The 25563-nt window shown below is 48.3% G+C and overlaps 1 protein-coding gene across 1 annotated transcript in view; it reads right to left on the bottom strand.

Moving 5' to 3' along the window:
* Positions 1-25563, bottom strand: part of KIAA2012 — a 115554-nt gene that overhangs the window by 65243 nt on the left and 24748 nt on the right. The window contains exons 5-10 of the mRNA XM_084778671.1: positions 23421-23560; positions 22073-22235; positions 20765-20907; positions 17515-17683; positions 16600-16740; positions 11377-11544 (exon numbers count right to left, since the gene is read on the bottom strand). Coding sequence (XP_084634797.1) covers positions 11377-11544; positions 16600-16740; positions 17515-17683; positions 20765-20907; positions 22073-22235; positions 23421-23560 — 924 coding nt within the window. The remainder of the gene's footprint in view (positions 1-11376; positions 11545-16599; positions 16741-17514; positions 17684-20764; positions 20908-22072; positions 22236-23420; positions 23561-25563) is intronic.

Here is a 25563-nt window from a genome sequence, read left to right as displayed (position 1 = left end):
GGTTTTTCTTCTCTGGGCGGGGCTTCTAGAGGAATGATGATGTCATCTTTCACAGAAATCTCAAGAGGCCTTTGCCAAAGGAAAGGAAGGGGCCAGGTGTGGTGGCTCAGGCCTATACTCCCAGCACTCAGGAAGTTGAGGTAAAAAGGACAGTGTGTTTACTTTGTAGCGAGGCTCTGTTGAAAAAGAAAAAAAACAAAACAAAAAAAGGCAGGAGAGTCCTTAGTGCCTACAGGAACTTTTGATGCTAGCCATCAAGGGATGGACAGTGTGGGCTGTGGAGGCCTTACTGGTTTCTTTTTTTCTTTTTTTAAGATTTATTTATTTATTATACATACAGTGTTCTGCCTGCATATACACCTGAAGAGGGCACCAGATCTCATTATAGATGGCTGTGAGCCACCATGTGGTTGCTGGAAATTGAACTCAGGACCTTTGGAAGAGCATGCAGTGCTCTTAACCTCTGAGCCATCTCTCCAGCCCCTTACTGGTTTCTTAATGGTGAGAGAAACGAACCTGGCTTTCTTCTGAAAACTGGGACACACTGCTGACAAGCTGTCTTTTCTGAAGCACTCAACATTGTGGTACATGAAACAGATGAGGTTTAGTCTAGAGCTGAGGCTGATGGGAGACTGCAGGTTCCCTGTAGTCTCTCTAAGGACTGCTTATCAGCGAGGGGTTCACTGCAGAGCAGAAACCACTCAGACAGTCAGGTAGTCAAGAAAGAGACAAGGTTGCAAACTGGCTGAAACTATCTGTGGTGGTTTGAATGACAATGGCCACCATTGACTCTAAGGGAGTGGCGTGAGGTCTTAGTGATGGGTGTGGCCTTGTGGGAGGAAGTGTGTCACCAGGGCTGGGCTTTGAGATGTTAGAAGCTCAAGCCAGGCCCAGTGGCTCACTCTCTCTTCCTGCTGCACTCGGACCCAGATGTAGAACTCTTGGCTTCCTCTCCAGCACCATGTTTACCTGCACATCTCCACGATGAGAATGAACTGGACATCTGAACTGTAAGCCAGCCCTAACGAAATGTTTTCCTTTGTAAGAGTTGCTGTGGTCATGGCTTCTCTTCCCAGCAATAGAACCCTAACCAAGACGTTGCCTTTCAAAATGTTGTCTTCAGCTGGGCGTGGTGGCGCACGCCTTTAATCCCAGCACTGGGGAGGCAGAGGCAGGTGAATCATTGTAAGTTTGAGGCCAGCTTGGTCTACAGGACAGCCAAGTCTACACAGAGAAACCCTGTCTTGAAAAAACCAACCAACCAACCAACCAACCAACCAACTAACCAACCAACCAACCGAAAACCCCAAAATGTTGTCTTCATGAGCTTGGTGCCAACATAAGCAGTCCCTATCTTATATGCCTCTGCCTCACTTCCACCCTCCAAATCTCACGCGATCGATTTTGACTTCAAACCTCCTAGCTGCATATGTTACGTGGGAAATGTAGTTTTTTAGCCGGCTAACTTCTTCAGTACAGGAAGGTTGGATGCCCAACAACCATAGCCTGCCATGTTTTTCTTTATTCAAACTTTTGATCAGAGATCAGTAGAACTGATAACACCTGCCAGCGTTATTTCTTATGGGTAACTAGCAAACACTGACTGGGTAAGAGGAAGAGCATGAGCTATTACCATACGGGCTTCTGTCTTTTCGCCTTCCTCTCCTTACCACCCGGAGGCGGAAGCACTGTGCGCTGTGTGATGCAGAACTGGTGCTTGGAGAAGGGAAGCAGGAACAGTCAGAAGCCAGAGAAAGCTGAGACCCTGCTTCAGGCTCAGAGAGCAGAAGCACCCATACTGAGGGAACCTTCTGGAGAAGGCCCGTGCAGAAACACACATACACTGCTGAAAGGCTCCCTAGGAACCACCTGTTCAGCGTTTTCCAAAGTACATCTCAAAAAATGATTAGATCCATGTGACACTTTGCTAAGACCAACAACAACAACAAACAACAACAAGAACAAGAATAAGAACAAGAACAACAACAACAACAACAACAAATATTCAGCGACCAAGCAAGTTTGGAAAGCGTCTCTAGGAGGCTTGCCTCTACAACAGGAATCTGCTCAACTCTAGTCTATTTAACCCCAAATACATTCGACCGTCCCTTCTCTGTGTGCTGCCCACAGCCTTCTCAGGCACAGGCGACCCACGGGACGGGTGCTGGAGGACTGAATCTCAAAGCAACTTTCCTTTTTCCATACGAAGAAGCTGAGGTCCACCCCTGTGATGTTATTTGTCCGTGATCACCAAAGCCACAGGTGGTAGGGCTTGCCGTTGGACTGCGGGGCATTTACTTGAGGGCTCTTTCTTTGTCCACACACAGACTTACTGAAAGACGTTCCTTACATTTCTAGGCATCATCTTTACGACAGCAGCTGCTAAGAGATAAGCTGCTCAGGGAGAAACTGCATTCTGTGCCATGTCCACCAGCATGGAAAGACCCCTCTCCCCAACTCGGGGCTCAGCAGAGGGAATGAGCGATCTGTTGTTGCAAGATGAATTTCCCTCGCACTAGTGAGTTGAAGCAATACAACTTTCTCATCTCTCACAAACTTGGGGTGGGAATCTGGGAGTGACATGGATCTGGGAGTCTGGGATGGGCCATCCCTAAGGTCACGGTCGCAAGATCAGGGAGCTAGGCTTTGGGGGCGCTGAGGCGGGAAGGCCCCCGTGAATTGCGGACCAGGCAGAGTGACATGGCGAGGCCAAACCAAAACAACAAAAACTCCTCTTGCCAGGCAGTGGTGGCACACACCTTTAATCTCAGGAGGCAGAGGCAGGAGGATCCCTGAGTTCGAGGGGCCACCCTGGTATACAGAGCAAGTACCAGGACAGCCAGGGCTACACAGAGAAACCCTGTCTTGAAAAACCAAACCAAAACAAACCAAATCAACAACCAAACCAAATTAAAGCAAAGAACCCCCTCCTACAAAAATGTCCTCCTTCTCACCTTGAACCTAGATCCATCCTGTGCCATAAGAGCTAAGAGGGGAGGAGGCCTGCGATGGGTGTGTGAGCTTTGCCTTCAGGGAGCAATAGGGAACAACACTTCCCTAGGGTGGGCTACTTGGTAAAGACATGAGGGCATTTGAACTCCCGGGACTGCGGCAGTTACTGTACGAGCAGGTTCCCAGAACTCAGGTGAACTGGCTTGCATCCCTTTGAAATTTCCTTCCTAGCCGGGCGTGGTGGCGCACGCCTTTAATCTCAGCACTTGGGAGGCAGAGGCAGGTGGATCGCTGTAGGCCAGCCTGGTCTACAAAGTGAGTCCAGGACAGCCAAGGCTACACAGAGAAACCCTGTCTCAAAAAACCAAAAAAAAAAAAAGAAATTTCCTTCCTTTCACCGTCCCCTCCCCACAGTGCATACTGCTGCTGCTGCTGCTGCTGCTGCGTGGCCTGTGTGGCCTCCAGAACCATGACCCAAAATAAGTCTGTCTTCTTTTTAAACCACCCAGTCTCACATCTTGTTACGGCAACAGACAGTGGGCTGGGACGGACCCTGTTCCCAAAGTACACACCTTAGCTCTGTCCACATCAGAGTTTATTAGACACGGACCCCTGTATCCTTTTGAAGGGAGATAGGTCAAGTAGTTTGTGTGCGTGTATTAAAACTGCCGCACCAGAAAAAGTTGCCAGGATAAGGATGCTAATTAAGTGAGAAAACAAAAAGGCCGGAGGAAAACAAACAAATAAGCAAATGAGAAGCATTTTGGGTTAAAAGAAAAAAAAAAAAACAACAACCCAGTTAGGACAAGGCTGAATGCTAATTGAGAACCCTGGAAGAGATTTTGGAAATGCGAATCTATAAGGAACCATAAGCCCCAACTAGACTCCTTGGCACAGACGTCTCTGAGGATCTCTCAGGCTGAAGCGTGTGCCACTGGCGCTGCGACAAGAAGAATATTTGAGGACTTGTGTCGGGGATAAGCAATTCAGAGAGCGTAGCCAATGTTTGACTTAGACCTTTCCAAGCCAACGTCTCCTTTCGTGAGCCTTTGAGTTCTGGGAGTGTTGCAATAACCCGACATGAACGAGAAAGTCAGATTCCATCCAGTCCTAGCCTTCACATCTTTTCCTTCCTCTCCTTCTTCCTCTTCTTCTTCTTCTTCTTCTTCTTCTTCTTCTTCTTCTTCTTCTTCTTCTTCTTCTTCTTCTTCTAAAGGTTATTTTCATCTCTCTCTGCTGCTTGAAAGCAAACTATCATGATCTAATTGCCTAAGAATTTATTTCCAAATACTTGTTGACAGAGCCTTAAAGTTCCAGAAAGATCAGACAGATCATATTCCTTCTTTTACTTAAGATTTTTTTTTAATATTAAAAAAGGAAAAGAAAACAAAAACCTTGTTATGTTCCCCCAAAGAACTCTTCTGTGTGGCACCTGAGGTATTCAGTCACTCAACATGCATTTCTTGGACATATGGTAAAGAGAAGGGGTTTCCTAGGAGCCAAACTGAAAACAGATGCTGATAAAGCCAAAATCACAAAGGTAGGGCTGAGAGAGAGGAAAGGGGTGAGAGCACGTCTAGGCAGTTGTACGGGGGGTGGGGTTAAAGTTATTCAGGAAAATGTCCTAGAAAAGATGAACTTAGATCTTGTCTGAATATTTGGGGGATGACTCGGGAAAAGGCCCGGAGAGAAAAGACTAGAAGCTGAACATTTGGGCTATCAACGGAAAACTGGAGGGATCACCGGAGGCCACGCTGAACATGTGGGAGGTGGTATTGGAAAGGGCGTGTGGAAACAGTGGCCGTGGATATTGAGGCTGGATGCGGCTCAGAGGCAGACCTTTTGCCTAGTTTGTGGAAGGCCCTGGGCTCCATTTCTAACACCAAAATTAATATAATAAGTAAGTAAAAGAAACTTTAAAAAATGGATCTGAAGCCAGGCATGGTGGCACATGCCTTTAATCCCAGCACTTGGGAGGTAGAGGCCAGCCGGGTCTACAAAGTGAGTCCAGGATATCAAGGCTACACAGAGAAACCCTGTCTCGAAAAACAAACAAACAAACAACAAACAAAACAAATGGATCTGAGAGTCCGTTGTAGCAGAGCAAGTCCTGTGAGACCAAACCAAAAATCAAGAGACCAAAGCCCCCAAATCCACAAACAATTCAAAATAAAACAACAACAAAAACACCCTTCAGGGGCTGGAGAGAAGACTCAGCAGTTAGAAGCACCGGCCGCTCTTCCAGAGGACCTGGGCTCGAACTTGGGACCTACACATTGCTCACAAGTATCTGAAACTCCAGTAACAGAGGATTTGATGCCCTCTTTTGGCCTCTGTGGGTACTGTGTGCACATGGTGCACAGATATGTACACAGGAAATACCCATACACAAGGTATAAATAAGTACAATATCGAAAAATGTGCTTCAATTAACAGAGTCTCTTAGAAAGGCTGACCTGTTGTTCTTTGGGTCACTGCAGGAAGATGTGAATGTAAGGTTTTTCCTCACTTTCTAAGGCACCATCCAATCTCCACTGAGACGGAAGGTCAAGCAGCCGTGTGTAGCATAAGCTGGAGAGAGAAAGCCCGTCTGATTCATTCAGCAAGCGCACAGTGGATGCTTTTGAATTTGAGAAGCGAGTGAGATGGAGTGTCGCCCTTGGGGCTGGGAGAGGATGCAGGCAAGTCTCTGTGCAGCCTAGGTTTTATTTTTCCTTTCTCTCTCTGGCATTGGGGGACTGAGGTTTGCTGGGACTCGAACTCAGGACTCTGTGCATGCCAGGCACTCTACTGTAAGTCCAAGTGAACTCTTTTTCAGTGAACATGCACTGTAATACTATTTCATGTGTGGGTGACTGTGATGGGTGCTGGGGACACTGAAGCATCTGCAGGAAGCACCAGAAACCTGGTGCCTACAGTGGCAACAACAAACTCAAATATTTCTGTTTCCGCTACTTGCTTTTACATTGTCCAAAGAGAAACTGCTTCTTCTAGAACATCTCCGACAATTGTGCGGCAGGTGAAAGTCCCATTTGCTTCCCTGCTGTCCCACCAGCTGGACCGCACTGTCCTTCCAACTGTCTCACTCCTGCTCCAACAGATTCAGACCCAAGATATTTAAAAACTCACCTTCTGGTATAACCCAAATGGTGATGGAAGATCTTGGATACTGAATTTAGAAGCAAATGCACCATCCTTCCCAGAAGCCCTTACAGTGGGTGGAACTTACAGCAATAGGCGCAGGCTATAAGATGCAATTAAGGTATGTGTGTGTGTGTGGTGTGTGCATAGGGTGTGTGTGTATGTGTCTGGTGTGTGGTGTGTGTGTGGCATGTGTGTGGTATGTGTGTGTATGGTGTGTGTTTGTGTGTGTGGCATGTGTGTGGTATATGTGTATGGTGTGTGTGGTGTGGTGTGGTATGTGCGTGTGTGTGTGGTGTATGTATGGTGTGGTGTGTGTGTGTGGTGTGTGTGTGGCATGTGTGTGGTATGTGTTTGTGTGTGTGGTGTGTGTGTATGTGTGTGTGGTATATGTGTATGGTGTGTGTGTGGTGTGGTGTGGTGTGTGTGGTGTGGGGTGTGTGTGTGGTGTGGTGTGTGTGTGTGTGGTGTGATGTGTGGTGTGTGTGTGTCTGTGTGAGTTTTGTGAGTGGCTTGTCATTCCGGGTGGGGAACTATGAACACAGTAACATCATCAGGCCACACAGAGGACAAGCCAGGGCTATGGAAATCTGGCCCTGCATCCAGGCCCTACTCATTAAGCCAGTTGTGACAAAGCCCACCAATGCGTGCAGCTTTTAATCTTCCTCATCAAGGGCCCTGCTGGCCACACAGCTCATGCAAGCCCGTCCTGAGGGTTCCTGGGTGGTTGATGCTCATCACTCTCTGACTTCTTTTCTTTCTTTCTTTTTTCCCTTTGTAAAATGGCTATTGCCCAGAGCCAGCACTTCTTTTCCAAAAAGTTCCCGTGCCAAAAGGGGTTTTGGAAACTGCCTTGCTGTCTGTCTGTCAGGAGCCAGGTGACTCAGAGCAGTGAACCAACACACATAACAAGGGTGCCTGATTGGATTACCAGTTAGCCACCTCCACCTCAGGAGCGTGGTTGGAAAGAAGAGAAAAGGCAGTGTTTAGTTTGGGCAAATACCAAAAGGGCTTTATCATCCTGATCAAGGCAGCAGCATGGCACAGTAGAGCTCTGCAACTCCTGTCTCCAGATGTTCCGGCAAGAGGGAACTTGTTCTTCGAACATAGGGTTATTGTGTCTGGACCACAGAGGAACCTCTGTGTCAGAGAGCGGGAAAAGCTGGCTGCTTCATGTCTGTTTTTAATGATGTCTCTGCTTCTGCTGCTGGGAACTGAAGGTAAAGTTTTTCCCCTCTGAAAACGAAGCTGACCTGGAGTGTGTTACCTTACCTCGTCCCAATGGTAGTGCCTCTATCCCCATGAGCCCCAGGACGGGCAGGCAGACATTTTCATCGTCTGGATGCAGCAAAAAGTGTTTCCGGGCGGGACTTCTGCAATCTTCTTGAAAATAAGCGCATGTATGGGTAGCGTTAGCCCCAGTGCAGCTGGGGGAGGCTGAGTCTGGCCGTGTTCTCGTAAGCCCAGGTGGGCACTTGGATGGATACTCTGAAGAGCTCTGTGGTTGCCAAGCTTCAGAGGTGTCTGGCAGAGCAGCTGTATTGTCCAGGCCCTGTCCTCTGGGGCCAGGATGAGATGGGGGCAGGGCTTTTCCACCAGTCTACACCGTACCCATGAAGAGTCCGGAGAAGGTGGCAGTGCTGGGCATTTTGAGGGTGGGGCTAGGCCTGTGGGGGACCATCTTCAGTTGAATGCAGCCTAGTCCCTGGGTACAGGATCTGCTGACTCCTGCCTTTGTTTCTCCTCGCAGTCGATGCCTTTGTGCGGCATTCCATGTGTATGGCCACAGACTAGGACCAAGTGTTGGGGCAACACAGGAACTCCGGCCCAGGCTGCACAAGGCTGTTCATCCTTGAGTGCAGAGACTCAAGGTGTTGATGTAAACTTGCATGAAAGAAGAGCTCGTTTTCCTTCTCTGCTCTCTGTCTCAGTCCAGAATACGCTTGTGACTAGATGCGTGGAGATTCCCTCTCACCGAGACACACCTCTAGCAGCTCACAGTGGGGCTTCCCACATTTCCTCTACAGTTTGATGCTGACGCTGCTCCCTCGAGTTCATGTCAGATTCCTGGGGTTAATGCCTCAGACCTGCAAGGCGTCCATTACAAGCCCCGACTTGTGCTCCTGACCCTCCAGTTTTCTTCCTTTCTTTTTTTTCTCCTTTATTAATTTATTCTTGTTACATCTAAATGGTTATCCCATCCCTTGTATCCTCCCATTCTTCCCTCCCTCCCATTTTCCCCTTATTCCCCTCCCCTATGACTGTTCCTGAGGGGGATTACCTCCCCCTGTATATGTTCATAGGGTATCAAGTCTCTTCTCGGTAACCTGCTGTCCTTCCTCTGTGTGCCACCAGGTCTCCCCCTCCAGGGGACATGGTCAAAGGTGAGGCACCAGAGTATGTGGACCCTCCAGTTTTCAAGTGGGGCTTCCACAAGTCCCTCCTTGAATCTGATACTTTCTTAGGACATTCACATGCACTTAGGTCTACTAAAGTGTTATACGGAATATAGACCAACAGCCAGGTGATGAGATGCACAGGGTGGGGTGTGCCCTTCTGAGTATAAGTGGCCCCAGTAGCGTAAATTCCATCATTATCGAAGAGGGTCCCCATGAGTAAGAAGAGACACTTCTATCTGGAATTTCCATGGGATTTTAGGTCTGTGACAGAAACCAGGGCCAGAGGCTGTACATAGCTCATATTGTACTGCTTTTGCTTTTCCTGTTTCCAAGACAAAGGGGTAAGTAGGAAAGCAGGCCTCCAGCTGGAGTAGATGCTGAGGGGCATATATGCAATTCACTTACAGACATATGCATATGTATACTTATACATAAAGATACATACACATGTGCAAAAGTATGTGCATACTCACAAAAGACAAATGTACATGTACACAGCCACATACATACAGGCATACAAGCTTATAAGCGCGTCACATAAAAACAGTGGCACACAAGCTGGGCGTCATGGCACACGCCTGTAATCCCAGCACTCGGGAGGCAGAGGCAGGTGGATCGCTGTGAGCTCCAGGCCAGCCAAGGCTACACAAAGAAAACCTGTCTCGAAAAACAAACAAATAAACAAAACAAAAAAGGAACAAACAAACAAACCCCAAACATACATGCACTGAAACGTGCACTCTGTCATAGACTTGAATGCACTTTAGATGCAGGTATGCATCACGAATACAGCACACACATGTACTTATATGAACGGATAAGCACATGTATACCACACACTCTGAGATCCATGAACATACATGTATTCACTTACACACGTGCACCCCTCCCCCCCCAGTATATACACTTGTCTCAGCCATGGCTGCGCTATTCTAGTCTAAACACATTTTCCCTTTATGAGATTATCCAAGACCAGGTGTGTATGTCTGCTGTGACTTCTCCAGGGCTATTGACCTTCAAAATGACCCTTGGTGAAGAAGGGACATTGGTTAAGCTTGGGCCATTTGTATCATGTGTAAAGAGATGACGGTGAGGGAAAACAACAACAGCCACAAAAAACCTCAAAGGTATTTGAGTAGAAAGATATGGGTGGAAAGGAGGGAATTTGACTTTGAGTGAAACTGTAAACACAGATTGGAGTTATTGACTTACAGATTTAATTTGTGCTTACAAGAATTCAGACCCACATGCTTTGGGGACAGAATAAGAGCTAGGCAGGAAGCTAGCTACGGCAGGGAGAGCGCGACTGACTTAAGTAGAGGCAGCCAGTTTCCAAGTAGCATGAAAGGAGCCGGGCGTGGTGGCGCATGCCTTTAATCCCAGGACTCCGGAGGCAGAGGCAGGCGGATTGCTGTGAGTTTGGGGCTAGCCTGGTCTACAGAGCGAGTCCAGGACAGCCAAGGCTACACAGAGAAATCTTGTCTTGAAAAAACAAAACAAACAAAAAAAACAAACACAACCCCCCCAAAACCCAAAACCAAAACCAAGTAGCATGAAAGGAAAGGAGTCTAACTGTTGTCTCCCAGGCCCTCAGCTTCTTCTCTCTCAGGGTGAATGTGCTAGAAACAGAGATGCCTCTTGCTTTGCGCAATCTGTCTCTTCCATGCTTGCTAGCTCCTTCATCTGGTGCTCCTCAGAGGAGGAAGTCACCCAAGGCTCTGAGGGAGGAGGAACACTGAACGGGCTGCGTTTTAAAAAACATATTAAGATTTATTATTTTATGTGTATGAACATTTTGCCTACATGTATGTAGATGCACTATGTGCATGCCCAGTCCAGAAGGGGGAGTCAGATTCCCTGGAACTGGAGTTACAGATGATTGTGGCCAACTTGGGTGCTGGCAACAGAGCAGGAGGCCTCGGAAAAAACAAACACTTTGTTTTGTTTTGTTTTGTTTTGTTTTCAAGACAAAGTTTCTCTGTGTAGCTTTGGCTGTCCTGGACTCACTTTGTAGACCAGGCTGGTCTCGAACTCACAGTGATCCGCCTCCTGAGTGCTAGGATTAAAGGTGTGTGCCACCACGCCAGTGCTGAGTCAGCACTCCAGCCCCCCAGCTGCATGGAATCTCTCTTGAGATTTCAGGGGTAATTCAGCAACTTTTGCATTCTACAGTTCAAAGACCTGTGTGAGTGGTTACCGCACTGTGCTGCTTTTTTTTTTTTTTTAAAGATTTATTTATCATGTACCTAGTGCTCTGCCTGCATGTGTGTCTGCAGGCCAAAAGAGGGCACCAGATCTCATTATAGATGGTTATGAGCCACCATGTAGTTGCTGGGAATTGAACTCAGGACCTCTGGAAGAGCAGTCAGTGTGCTCTTAACCACTGAGCCATCTCTCCAGCCAGCAGTGTTGGTCTTGATCTTTGTCCCTCCTTGACTGCCAAGTGTCTAAGTGGGGCTCAGCCACAGAGGGCATGGCTTGCCCTGCCTCATCTTCCAAGAGGAATGCAACATCTTTTTTTCTCCTGGGCTGGAGAATGACCTCCCTCTGCTAACTTTATCTACTGCAAGGTCCACAGGCTCCTGTGCTCAGACAAGGTCTGGCTTGGAGTGGTGTTATTATGTCTACTGAACCCAGTGGTGTGCACCTTAGGAGTTCAGGGACCCAAGTCATCAAGCGTAGCTGCCGGAAGGTACATCAAACCCTCCAAACAAGTTTCAGACTCTTCAGGGGCATGGCTCAATATTAGTGTCACCAATACAGTTGGAAATTCCACCATTTCCCCTTTTCGGCGAGGACCTAGATTATGGCTGCCTTGCAGCCCCGGACAGGAGCCACAGAAAAGACAGTGGGGTAGAGTGTCCGAGCACTCCTCGATGATTACCTGGTCCTGCGGGCGGTGTCCTTTCATTTTGGCGACCCATGGGACTGTTGCAGCCTGGTGTCCTCATGCTGCCCAATTCCCTCTGGATCTTGGGGCTTTTCTTTCTTTTAACCGGTGGTAGGAGACCCGGTAATTGGTTTACTCTCTGGGCCAGGATATCACCACTTTCTAAAGCAAAATGGGAAAACCATGAATGGAATACGCTCGAATCGGGAAGACCAGAGCGTGCTTTTATGGCTTCGTCAACAGCCACTGTGTTTAGAATGATTGATCTATTTGTTTTCAGCTTCATTTCTCTTTCCCAGGCCTGCTAAGGAGTAGGAGCCACATAGTGAAATTGCTCTTGGCTACAACATGGGCCCCTTCCTTTGAGGAATTCCCAGAGCAGGGAGAACGGGAGCCGTGATAGCTGTTACCGCCATGATAGGTGGGAGTGGCCTTAGAGGCTGTAACCCCTCCCTCTCCCCAGGTTCTGAGCACAAGATTCCGGCTTTAGGGCTCTAGGGATTTTGATGATGATGGGGTACAGTTTTCTTTCCTTTCAAGACAATATCTTACTGGGAAGCCCAGTTTGGCTTCAAAGTGTGGTCTCCCTGCCTCAGTTTCCCAAACGCTAGGATCACAGGCCTATGCTAACACACCCAGCTAGACACAGATTTCTGACAAAACCATTTTGCTAGACAATGTAGCCAATGGCCACATTCTCTTCTCAAGGTATGCAGGGTACCAAGTATAGCTGCCTGTTGATTCCAGGATAGACTGTGGATGCTTAAGTCCTTATATAAAGTGGCTTAGTATTTACTTATAACCTACTTGGATTCCCTTGTGCTCTTGTCTTTAGGCTCCTTAAAATAGCTGATACAATGTAAATTCTATGGAAGTAGCTGTTATGGTGTACTGTTTAGGGGAAAGTAGCAATAAAATAAAAAGAAGGGGGTGTTTAGTAAGTTGAGTGAGTTTTTATTTGTTTGTTTTTGTGTGTTTTTAAAAAAAAGATTTACTTATTACATATACAGTATTCTGCCCACATGTGTGCCTGCACACCAGAAGATGGTATCAGATCACACTATAGATGGTTGTGAGCCACCATGTGGTTGCTGGGAATTGAACTCAGGACCTCTGGAAGAGCAGACGGTGCTCTTAACCACTGAGTCATCTCTCCAGGCCCCATTTTTGGGTTTTCTTTTTGAGACAGGGTTTCTCTGTATAGTCCTGGCTATCCGGGATTTGCTCTGTAGACCAGGCTGGCCTTGAACTCACAGAGTTCTGCCTGCCTCTGCCTCCCACGTGCTGGGATTACAGGCACGTGCCACCACTGCTGGCCTACAGTTGAGAGTCCCCCCGCCCCCCAATACTTCAGTGGTTGAATCCGTGCATGTAGCGTGAGAGCATGGACATGGAGGGCCAAATATGCCACCATCCGGATGGTAAACAGACCGAGGGCCACAGCACTGATAAAAAAACACCAAAAAGCCCCTCTTTTTTGTTTTATTTTGTTTTTTGAGACAGGGTTTCTCTGTGTAGCCTTGGCTGTCCTGGACTCACTTGTAGACCTGCCTGGCCTCGAACTCACAAAGATTGACCTGCCTCTGCCTCAGAAAGCCTCTGTTACGCTTAACCCCCATTCTCTCCTCTCAGACCCAGCAGGGACCGGCCCTCACCTCCAAAAGCTTGGCTTTGCCCTTCAGAGACAATGGCTGTGATTTCACATTTGACACAACTGTTCCATTGAGGCTTAAAAGCTGGCTTCACACACAATCTCAATTTCACAGGGTGTTTACTTATTACAAAAGGAAGAAGTACTTTTTTTTGTTGTTGTTTTTTTTGATTCAGAGTCTCTCCACACTGTCCTGGTTGTCCTGGAACTCACTATGTAGGCCAGGGTGGCTTTGAATTCACAGAGATGTACCTACCTGGCTCTGCTACCCAAGTGCTGGCTTTAAAGGTGTGCGCCACCATACCTGGCAGAAGAAGTGTTTTCACAGTGGAAAAATCTGGCAGATACCACCTTTGGCTCAGGAGTGGATAGCATCACCCCCTATGGAACACAGTGACACTGATGTCATAAAAAACTAGCCTGGAAACCTGATGTACCCACGAGCAACTGTCATTCTAGCACTTGGGAGATAGAAACAGGAGAATCAGGAGTTCGAGGTTATCCTCAGAAACACAGTGAGTTTGGAGCCAGCTTGGGCTATATTTCTATGTGAGATTCTGTGTCAAAAAAACCATACCAGCTGGGCGGTGGTAGCACACGCCTTTAATCCCAGCACTTAGGAGGCAGAGGCAGGTGGATCTCTGTGAGTTCGAGGCCTGCCTGGTCTACAGAGTGAGTCCAGATAGCCAAGGCTACACAGAGAAACCCTGTCTTGAAAAAACAAAACAAAACCAACCAACAAACAAAAAAATCACACTACAGAGGAACCCTGTCTCACAAAACAAAAACAAACAAACAAACAAACAAACCAACCACACCAAACCAAAGCTAAACTATAGCAGCAGCAACAACCCAAACAACAAAAACATACCTAGAGAATGCTTACAGGTTAAAAGGCCCTGAAGAGAGGTGACAACTAAATGCAATGCGTGGTCCTGAAATTGGATTTTGGTTTGGGGAAAAAAAACAACAAACAGATGTAGGACATTTGAATATGGATTTTATATTGGAAAACGTTTCTGCACTACTGTTAACTTTCTTGAGAGTGATCACTGTACTGTGGCTGAGAGGAGATTTTATGCTGATAGAACGTGTGATGTCCACTCCCACGTAGAGCTACAGTAAAATAAAGCATGTGCGTATGTGGGTATGTGATTGGGGGTGTGCAGCCATGGCACAGTCCCACTTTCCAGTTCTTAATACCCCACATCAGGTCTGTGGGGGACACAATATGTGAAAAAGCCTGTCTCCTTGGCACCTCCTTTGTTTCTGAGTTGGGATGTCACTGTTTCTGGGGACGGCCTTGAGCTCCCGTTCTTACAAGGTCGGGTCATATACTGAACTAACTCACCCTAGCCCATCAGAGACTTCTTAGGCCAGCTTCTACCTGGCGTAGCAGCTAAAGATGGGCTAGCTCTTGGCACTCGGACCTGGTGGGTAAATACAGTAGGTCAAAAGGAACGGAGGCCAGTACGGGATGAGCAATGCTGAACGTGAACTCTACTGTGCCTCTTCATCTCTGTGGCTCCGGCTATGAACAGGATAGTGACAGAAGGGGGTCCCTGCCTGTACGACATCTAAAGAAGCTGCAAAATGGATGGCTGCCATTCGCATAAGAGGCCTATTAAGCCTCTGCTCTGATAATACCTTTTTCTTTTTTTTTTTTAAATTAATTTATTCTTGTTACATCTCAATGGTTATCCCATCCCTTGTATCCTCCCATTCTTCCCTCCCTCCCATTTTCCCCTTATTCCCCTCCCCTATGACTGTTCCTGAGGGGGATTACCTCCCCCTGTATATGCTCATATGGTATCAAGTCTCTTCTTGGTAACCTGTTGTCCTTTCTCTGAGTGCCACCAGGTCTCCCCCTCCAGGGGACCTGGTCAAAGGTGAGGCACCAGAGTACGTGAGAAAGTCATATCCCACTCTCCACTCAAGTATGGAGACTGTTCTGACCATTGGCTAGCTCAAACTAAGGCACCAGCCAAGGACAATACAGGTGGTAAACTTTAAACCCCTACCTTTTTCTTTTCTTTCTATTTTTCCTTTTGTTTTTCCAAGACAGGATTTCTGTGCAGCCTTGGCTATCCTGGACTCACTTTGAAGACCAGGTTGGCCTCAAACTCACAGCGATCCACCTGCCTCTGCCTCCCCGAGTGCTGGGATTGCAGGCGTGCGCCACTGGCAATACATTTGAAGAACACCCTAAGTTCTTCATTGTGTCTTTTCTCAAGGACAATGTAGGGTAAAGGACACAGCATGGAGTTGAGCGCTGAGAGGTCTTGACCTTCAGTCTCAGCCAGGCCACTTGGAGCGGTGTGGCCTTGGCTCTTGGCATCTACATTTTCTGGTCTGTAAAATGAAGGCAGGGTTGTTGTGAAGGGCACCTGAGAGAATGTGAGTTAAAAACCCGAGAGCAGAGCCTGGCACAGAGGGGACTGCAACACAAGCCAATGTGTCCCCTTCTGCTTCCAGCTGAGGTGCCTGGTAATCACCTGCCACTCACGAGCCTGCCGTCTTGTACATGTTGGAAGAAGGCTCAGGTTTCTGAAAATGGAGAACTTTCCACATATGACTCCTCACTTTTGACATATTTATTGCATTAAAATAGGAACTTTAGGGGCTGGAGAGATAGCTTAGAAGTTAAGGGCACTGGCTGCTCTTCCAAAGGTCCTGAGTTCAATTCCCAGCACCCACATGGTGGCTCTCAACCATCTATAATGAGATCTGGTACCCTCCTCTGACCTGCAGGTGTACATGCAGGCAGAACACTGTATACTTAATAAATAAAATATGACCTTTAAAATACCCATGTGATTTGGGTGCTGTGGCTCACACCTTTAATCCGAGCACTCTGGGAGGCAGAGGCAGGCAGATCTCTGAGTTCAAGGCCAACCTGGTCTACAAAGTGAGTCCAGGACAGCCAGGGATACACAGAGAAACCATGTCTTGAAAAAACAAACAAACAAACAATACCTATGTGCATAACTTCCTTATTATTATTTTTAAACATTTAAAAATTTTTTTGAGACAAGGTCTCTCTCTTCGTAGCCCAGGCTGTCCTGGAACTTGCTATGTAGACCAGGTTGGCCTTGAACTCACAGAGATCCTTCTGCCTGTGCCCTGCAACACCTGGCCCCATATGCATAACTTCTACATTTTGAAAGAACGTGAAGACTTAAAAAAAAAAATCAATACCACAACCTTTTAAATTAGTAAGTACATATTCATAAAAGATTAGAGATGGCACTTCAGGATTAGCAACAGGGCATGCAGCAAAGTTTTAGCCAATGAGGTGCCATTTTACATTTGTCACCAGAAAATATTACAGGGGCATGATCTAGTGAGTGAGCCAATTGAGAGCTGGACACTGTTAGCTGTACGGAAGCTGGTGGGCTAAGGCACTCGCCGCTGAGTAACGGGACAGCCATCTTCAAGACACTGGCCGTGAACTAAGCTCCCTAGCAGCCTCCTGTCTCTCCGCTGGGGACTCTCCTGTGTCTTTGCCTTGTTTCCATTTAGAGTGAGGTTCCTGTGGGGTCCTGGAGGGAGAGAGGATCTGGTACCTTGAGGGGAGGGCGTGTCCTGGCCGCTGTGCCCTGAGGGATGCACCGTTATCCCCCTTGGCCTTTCTAAGAACAAATGCTTCCGGAGAGGGTGCCACAAAGGCATGGCTTCTTCTGGTTCCAACTCTGGGAGCTGAGCACCTAGAAGGAAAAGAAAAACCTAAGTTGTTTTTGCCACGTTTCCTGTCTTTGTGGAGCCCCAGCTCCCCCTTGCTTGCACAATGAGGTTTGGATAAATCTGTGTTCTTTCTCTGGCTCCAGGGTGGCCCTGTGACTGAGCCAGTGTTCCAGGGCAGGAACATGACTCAACCTCCCTCCTTCCTTCCTTCCCTGCCCTCTCCCCTTCCTCCCTGCCCTCTCCCCTTCCTCCCTGCCCTCTCCCCTTCCTCCCTGCCCTCTCCCCTTCCTCCCTGCCCTCTCCCCTTCCTCCCTGCCCTCTCCCCTTCCTCCCTGCCCTCTCCCCTTCCTCCCTGCCCTCTCTCCTTATTCCCTGCTCTCAGCAATAGTAATTCTAATTAGGACCATTTTCAGTTGCTGCATTTTTTGTTTTGTTTATTTTTATTTATTTTAATTTTTATTATTTTATTTTTATTACCCCCCCCTCCCCAGCTTGTACTTTTATACTATTTGTTGAACACTGGACTTCTGTATCTGTCTCTCTTCTTTTCCTAGTTTAGTAACAGGAACAGCATAACGAGGGGCTTGGCAGATATTTAAAAATCGAATTGGGTATGATCAGAAGAGACCTACACATTTTGCTGCTTTTCTCCGTTTGGAAAAGATCATCTCTTCCTGAGGACGACCCCAGGAAGCTCAGCCATCACTTTGGGATGGGTTGAACTGGCAGGGAGCCCCACCTCCCAGCCCTTTCTGGCTTGCCCAAGTTCCTCAGAGGCACCATGAGCCGGGACCCACCTCTTCTGCAGGTCTTTTCTCTTGGGGGCTGTGGGGTGTGGAGCCGAATCTCCATCGGGATAATGAAGAGCTCCAGTGGAGGTTCACAGCCTTTAAATCGGCTCCTTGGGGGCTTGAGGACTCTAGGTGTGCCTTCTGAAAGAGGTGGTAATCTCAGAGCTCTTGGTGCCTGGAGAAAGTTTAAACACAAAACCAACATGGCAGGTCTCCAAACTCTGCTGCCCGCAGAGGGCAAATGATACCATATCTTGCAGTATTTTTTTGTACTAATAGCTGCTAGAAGCCCAAGTAATCAGTTGGGAGCCCGTACTGATGGCTGCGGTGTGTGTTGCTTTGATGTTTCTAGGGAGCTCCACACATGCCCCCGCCCTTCCGGCCCGACTTTTCTGAGTTTTATCAAACGTGGTAAGTCTGAGAACCTTTGAGAGAGCCAGGTGTGGCGGTCCACATCTGGGACCCCGCACACGGGAAGCAGAGGCAGGAGGATCATCCACAGTGAATTGGCAAATTCAAAGCCATCCTGTGCTTCAAGAGATGCCACTCCAAATTCAAATTCCCCTCTCCCCACCACAAGGGCCTTTGAGAGAGTGACAGTTTTTATGTGACTGGGGACAATGATAAGGGTTGAAGTGTCACAGCTGGGATTTCTGTGACAAACGAGTCTCCACACAGGCTGTTAAGGAGGCAAGCAGGACACTGTTCAACTTTAGGTGAGAAGGGGCAGAGAACGGAACTAGTCATTTGTGCCTGGTGCCCTTGGTGACTTGGAGGCCTCAGTTTCCTGCTTAAGATAAGAGTGTGGTCATCCCCACCAATATACATAATTAGAGTAGTGTTTGGAATACAGATTATTTTTATGACTTGTGTGGGTTGTGTGTGTTGGATCTGTGTGTCTGCACATTTGTGTTGTATGTATGTATGGGATGTCTGCATATTTGATATGTTTATGGCATGTGTGTGTATATGTCTATGGTGTGTGGTGTGTGTGTGTGTGTATCACATAGGTGATCACATATATATCACACATGGCGCACATGGGTTGGGGGTACTGTAGGTTAATACTTGGCTTCTCCAGTCATTCAGAAATTGCAGAACACTTCACTTTTTGCTTGCAGCATTTGGCATATGAATTTAGCGCACTGAGGTGTGTAGGCGCTGGCTTTCAGAGAGTTTGATTTCACAGAAAGAAAAATAAAAAAGATTTTCTTGGCCCCCACCCCCACCCCCAAGTGCTTTAAAGAAAATCAGAAGTCAGAAACATGCATAAGCGTCCCATATGCTTGGGGTTGACTGAGGAAGGAAATTCTACCCAGTTTATGCAAAGTAATATTTACAACCTTGAGACATTAAGAAAATGATTAGCCCAACACACGCACATAGGACGTCTGTTCCTGGGGACCCTCCCGTGCAGGTGTCGCCCACCAACAAACAGCCCTGCTTTGAATATGACCTTGTAGGTTCTGTTTCACAAGGGTCGCATTGAGAAAGCTGTGTGGGAATTCAGACTGCTTTCGTGAGGGGTGGCTGACAAGCCAAGCTTTAATTTCTTTATTCTAATTAGAAATTGACACAGAGATTTAACCCAGTGGAAAATATCGCTTTCCTATGGTAACGAATGCATGGGTTTCAAAGGAGCCCTTTCCTCTGAGCCTGGCGGGGGCCTGGGCTGGTGTGAGAGCTCAGGCTTTCTGCAGGCCTGTGTGGACCGGGTGGAGACGCTGGAGTTCATGTCTGCTCTCTACTCCTGACTCAAATGAACCGGGGAAGACAGCTCAGACTTAGGACCACCCAGACAGTCCTGAACAGAATGAAAACAGCATCCCTTACTTGCACCAGAGGTGCACAGACTGCCTGTGGTCCTGCAGGGCCACTTACGATGGTGCGAGTCCTCACTGTGGCGCTTACCACTGGACTCAAAGTCCTAGAAGTGCTTCGTCTCTTGTGCCTCTGCCAGCTCTGTGAGGTTCTCATCATAATCTGTCCCCAGACAGGCTCCCTGTGGCTTAGAGGATGTGAGTGGCCTGCCCACATTCTCACAGCGGCTGAGGGGGGCGGAACGTTTTGGAGTTTCTACTCGAGGTATCCAATAGAAGCTTCCTACATGCTAAAGTCCCATATGGAATCACGAGGCAGGGTCAGCCCAGAGATGGCCAGAGCCTTCTGAAGGAAGAGGTGGTTTTGACTACTAAAATGTTTATTACATCTATTTACTTATTTATTTGTGATTAGGTGCCTGCCACTGTGTGCATGTGGGCATCATGGGACAATTGTGAGAGTTAGTGCAAATTCTGTCATGTGAGTCTCAGAATTGAGTCAGGTCATTAGGCTTCGTGGCAAGAGTCTTTACTGGCCGCGCCATGTTGCTGGCCCTGTTCTTGACTCCTGAAAGGAGTCCACAAGCTTGCCGAACCACCCGACATTTGCAGAGGTGACAGAGCCTCAGCTGAGCAGACGTTGCTGGAGTCCGTTTCCCCAGGGCTTTAATTGGTAGCGAGCCAGTTGCTCACAAGCTCAAACTCTGCCCTCACCTGTTTGGAGAGACTCTCTGGCCCCTGACTGAGCAAAGGGTGCTGCTCTGAGGAATGACTGGGGGCCGCTCAAACTTGGGGTTTCCAACAGTAAGTTACCACAGCATCTTCATTCCAACTCTACCTTGTGTGCTCAAAGACAGCCATCTGAGTTCATTGCTAGGATGGGAGTAAACACACACACACACTCACACACACACACACACACACACTCACATATGCATGTACATACACAGACACCACACCCAGACACACACATTTATATTACATATATACACAGGCACGCACACATGCATGTACAAAACCACACACACAAACACATGTGCACACACATGCACTCATGCATATACACACACAGTCACAGATGCACTTGCACATATACACATAGACACCCATAGGTAACACACAAGACACGCGCGCGCGCGCGCGCGCACACACACACACACACACTCACATATGCATGTACATACACAGACACCACACCCAGACACACACATATATATTACATATACACACAGGCACTCACACATGCATGTACAAAACCACACACACATACATACATGCACACACACAAACACATGTGCACACACATGCACTCATGCATATGTACACACAGTCACAGATGCACTTGCACATATACACACAGACACCCATAGGTAACACACAAGACACGCGCGCGCGTGCGCACACACACACACACACACACACACACACTCCCCTACCTTCTTTTTCTTTGCTTCCCCAAGGGTGCTTTGTTCTGAGCCTGCGGCAGATGCTATAGGAGGGAAAAGGCGTCTCTCAGCAGGAGGCTCCTGTGACACGCAGCTGCCTCCGGCCTTGTGGGCTTTCATGGTCCTTTGTTTGTCTGCAGAAACAGGTAGGAACGAGAACTTGTCAGTTGTGGGCATGGGTGAATTGCTGAGTTTTAACTCCTGCTTTTTTTTTTTCTTATAAACTTGTTTTTATTATATGTATGTGGTGTGTGTGTGTGTGTGTGTGTGTGTGTGTGTGTATGGTATGTGTGTGTGTCTTCTCTGTGTGTGGTGTCTGTGTGTGTTGTATGTGGGGTATGGCGTGTGGGGTGTGTATGTGTTGTGTGTGTGTATTGTGTAGTGTGTTATGTGTGTATGTAGTGTTGTGTGTATGTGTGCGTGATGTGTGTGTATGTGTGTGGTGTGTGTGTGTATTCATGCTACATGTCTGCTGAGGTTGGAGGGTATCAGACTCCTTGGGTTTAGTAACGGGGAGCTGAGATAGCTGTGAGCCACCCAGCGTGGGTTCTGGGAACTGAACTGGGGTCCTCTGGAAGAACAGAACAGCAGATACTTTAACCCTTGAGCCATCACTCTGGCCCTCTAGTTTAATTTTTGAGCGGGGCTTCATATTGTCACCGAGGGTAACTATACTAAAACTCTTGATGCAGTGCAGGGCGGCCTTAACCCATGCCTCAGCTCCTCGAGTGCTTGGGCTACAAGTCTATAGCACCACACCCTAACCCGAGGGCCCCTTCTGTACATACAAGGAACATATCATGTATGTCTATAGATGAACAGGAAACAGAAGCTTTATGCAAATTTAGCAAACAAGAAGAAGATCAGGGAGACAGAGGGATACTGAGCTGGCCATGGCAGGCAGGGGACTCTTAGTCTCCTTTCTGGCCTCTGGCTGGCTGAGTCAGGCGGTGGTGAGAATACACTGAGAACTACACACGGGAAGGGAATTCCGCAGCGTGTTTTACATGTCCCCATGCAACCCCCACTGTGTCTCCTGGTGGCGTTATCCTCAGAGTGGTGGTGTTCCACACGGCGGGAAACGGCCTCAGCAAAATTCAAACTCAGTACTTGAACGAGAGGTTGAGCAGCAGGCGGGGAGAGCCTGCAGAGTCTCATTCTCACACTAACTGGACTCTGTGGCTGTTTCCGAGGGTGAGTGGCAGGGGGAGGAAAGCTCTGGCAAGCCTGTGTTCTCAAGGGAAGCGTAGGTGTGCTCCAGTCACACAGGCCTCGGGCTTCCTAGCCCTGCCTTTCTACCTGGGAAGGCTCCACAGTAGACCGTGAAGAGGGGCTTGTCACTAGGAGGCTGAGGGTAGCCGATTCGGGCACGCCCAAGGACCTTCCAGGAGGCGCGCTGTGTCTTTCCATTGTGACTTCCCTCTGAAGCGTGGACACGGAGGTGACTCTCCACCAATGCATCCTAGGGAACGACAGACACACAGGCTGGTAAACATAAGCACTAAAGCAGCTCTCTCTGTAAGTCAGACCTTGTGGCTCCAGGGATGAAATCTCTCTGAAGAATGGGAGGATAAGCAAGGCCACAGAAGCATGGTCTCTCTCTCTCTCTCTCTCTCTCTCTCTCTCTCTCTCTCTCTCACACACACACACACACACACACACACACACACAAGATTTATTATGTATACAGTGCTCTGCCTGTATGTACACCTGCAGGCCAGAAGAGGGCATTAAATCACATTATAGATGGTTGTGAGCCACCATGTGGTTGCTGGGAATTGAACTCAGGACCTTTGAAAGAGTTGACCTCTGAGCCAACTCTCCAGCATGAAGTATGGTCTCTAATGCTGTTTGTTTATTACTACAAAACATGTCATTATTGACCAAAGAAGGAATGTCTGACATACAATGCTTATGGCAGGTGGGGAGGGGGTTGTCACACACACACACACACACACACACACACACACACAGTTTAGAAAGCATTTCTTGCAGAGTTCATTCAGGCTGGAAGTTCTTAGTCTGTTCTAACTAGCAAGAAATTAGTCCAAGTACAAGGCCACGAGTTCTTTCTCTCTGGATAGACCACAGCTGCCTAGGTAGGGTTGGGGGGGGGGGGCAAGGAGAATCTGGTTCAGCACTGTGGGAAACCAGGAGTTCGACAGAGTTAAACTGGCCATGTCACCCCAGGACCTCTGAAAGCATCCTGAGTGTACCGTGACTTTCCAGGTGGGGGATATGTGGGCTGCATTTCCCAGGTGTGTTTACCTGCAGAAAACCTCCTTTAAAAGGGACACCTGGCTGGCCTGGAGAGATGGCGCAGGGTTAAGAGCACTGTCTGCTCTCCCAGGGGCCCTGAGTTCAATTCCCAGGAACTACATGGTGGCTCCCAACCATCTATAATATGACCTGACCTGACGCCCTCTTCTGGCTTGCAGGTGTACATGCAGGTAGAGCATTTGTACATAAAATAAATTTTCAAAAGGAGCACTCGGCAATGTCAAGGTTCCTTGGGTGACAAATTAGGAGAGAGTGTTCAGGGTCAAAGTATCCTTCTCTTTTTTGGAGAGTCTCAAGAAACGGCGAAAAGAGGGAGCGTCTCCTTTAAAGTCAAGAAGAACAGAAGGAATCCCTCCAGAAGCGGTACCTCGCCCCGGGTTCCATCTTCCCGCCATGGTTGCTTCCTGAGGGACATCAGGTGAGGCCCCTGATAGCTGTGGGTTTGAGCAGCTGCAGAGCCCTGGTCTGTGATCGCACCATCTTCCCCTTCATCCAGGCCCTGATGACCTGCAAAGAGGACAGTGGGTCAGTTGGGGACCTCAGACACGGCATGGCGCCACTGCGCCTTCCTTCTGGCTTCTCAGAGCAAGGGCGGAAACTTTGCTCTCCGAGATGTTTCCTCACTTGTAAAACGGGGATCCCAACTTCTAGCCCTCACTTCCTTACAGAGTTGGCTGGGCCTCAAGGCAGGTAACGACAGTGACCATTCTGTGCTAAGTGCAAGGGGAGCCTGGGTGGTGGGGTCGTGTGGTCCTGCAGCCACTGAAATGCTGAGTTGGAAACCGGACCTTGGGGATGCTGGGCCTCTCCTTGATGCTTTGCTGGGGGGAGGCGAGACCTCTGTGGACCGCAGGGGGGCTAAGACTGCTGCCTCGCTCTGGATTCACCCCGTCTGAGGCTTCAGGAAGGGTCTGAGTCAACAGCTGACTGCGGCATAGTTAAATCTTTCACCGGTGGTTTAAAGGGTCCTGCAGCTACTTTCATCACCTACTCAAGGTAGATTTATTGCTGAAAGAGCCTGGCAAGCCCTTCCTTGTTTGAAGACAAGTTGTAGCGATACCTCTGCTCTCAACATGCAGCTCTGCCTCTATTCCCAGCATGCAGCGCTGTGGAACAATGTGGGTCTGCCTTTCAACTAAGGGCTCTGGAAACCTCAAGTGCCCTGTGTGAGATGGAGAGCTGGACGCCTGGGAGTCTCCACAGCCAGCCTCACCTGCGCCCATCGTTCTCATCCGTGGTGGCATTGGCTCTAGGGTCAAAAGCCTGGGGTTGCAGGGGGCAGTTCTCCCCACCCCCTTCCTCTGCCTGCAGGGCATCTGATTAGGAGTGATGCTGCAAGTGTTAACGGACAAGACATGAGCTCGGGTTTTAAGTTCAGAAGTCTCCCTGGGTTTTATGGCCCAGGAACTTGATGGGTAGATAGCCCAGGGCCATGTTGGATTGTTCACAAGAGGACCTTAACCCCACACAGAGTAAGTATATAGCACTAAAGATCTTTGGATTCTAGAATGATCTTTTGATGCCAAGCCAGACTGGAGATCCATCCTTCGTAGTCAGATTCACTTGGAGGCGGATACACTTCTGAGGGTGGAGGAGGTGAAACTCCAGCCAAATGGATACTTGCTCAACAGCTGTGTACATCCGCATGCCTAATACCCACGTGCTGTGGGTAGAGCGTGTGCACAGGTCACTTCTCCCTGCCTGTGAGATTGAATCTGTGACTCAGTCTGTGTGAGAGCAGTACTTCTCAGCACACAGCATCGTCAGGGACGTTAGTTTACACTTAATAGAACCAGGTTAGCAAGAAAGGCGCTAGACATTTTGATTGTTGAAAGGAGACCAAACCTACGTTTTTATGTACATCAAGCATGGACTCAGACCATCCCAATATTGTGCTTTAGACTGGCAGTTTAGAACCAGTAGGGAGCTTTTACCCTGCCCTTTCCTATGGTGGCCTTCTTCTTCTCCTCCTCCTCCTTCTTCTTCCTTCTTCCTCCTCCTCCCTCTTCCTCCTCCTCCCTCCTCCTCCTCTTCCTCCTCCTCCTTCTTCTTCCTTCTTCCTCTTCTTCCTCCTCCTCCCTCCTCCTCCTCCTTCTTCTTCTTTTCTTCTCTTCTCTTCTCTCTCTCTCTCTCTCTCTCTCCCTCATCTGGGCATATAGACAACACCAAGAACCAGAATATTCCTCTATCACTCTCTTTTTTCCTTTTCTTTCTTTCTTTCTTTTTTTTTTTTTTTTTTTGAGACAAGGTTTCTCTGTGTAGCCTTGGCTGTCCTGGACTCACTTTGTAGACCAGGCTGGCCTCGAACTCACAGCGATCCGCCTGCCTCTGCCTCCCGAGTGCTGGGATTAAAGGCGTGCGCCACCACGCCCGGCCTCTTTTTTTCCTTTTCTTATCTTCTTTTTTGGGACAGTATCTCTCCTCATAGGCCTGGCTGTCTTGGAGTTTGCTGTGTAGACCAGGCTGGCCTTGAACTCGCAAAGGTCCTCTTGCCCCTGCCTCCCCAGTGC

Source organism: Acomys minous (assembly GCF_964271855.1).
Source record: "Acomys minous genome assembly, chromosome: 4".
Lineage (NCBI taxonomy): Eukaryota > Metazoa > Chordata > Mammalia > Rodentia > Muridae > Acomys > Acomys minous.
This window is presented reverse-complemented; position numbering and strand designations above follow the sequence as displayed.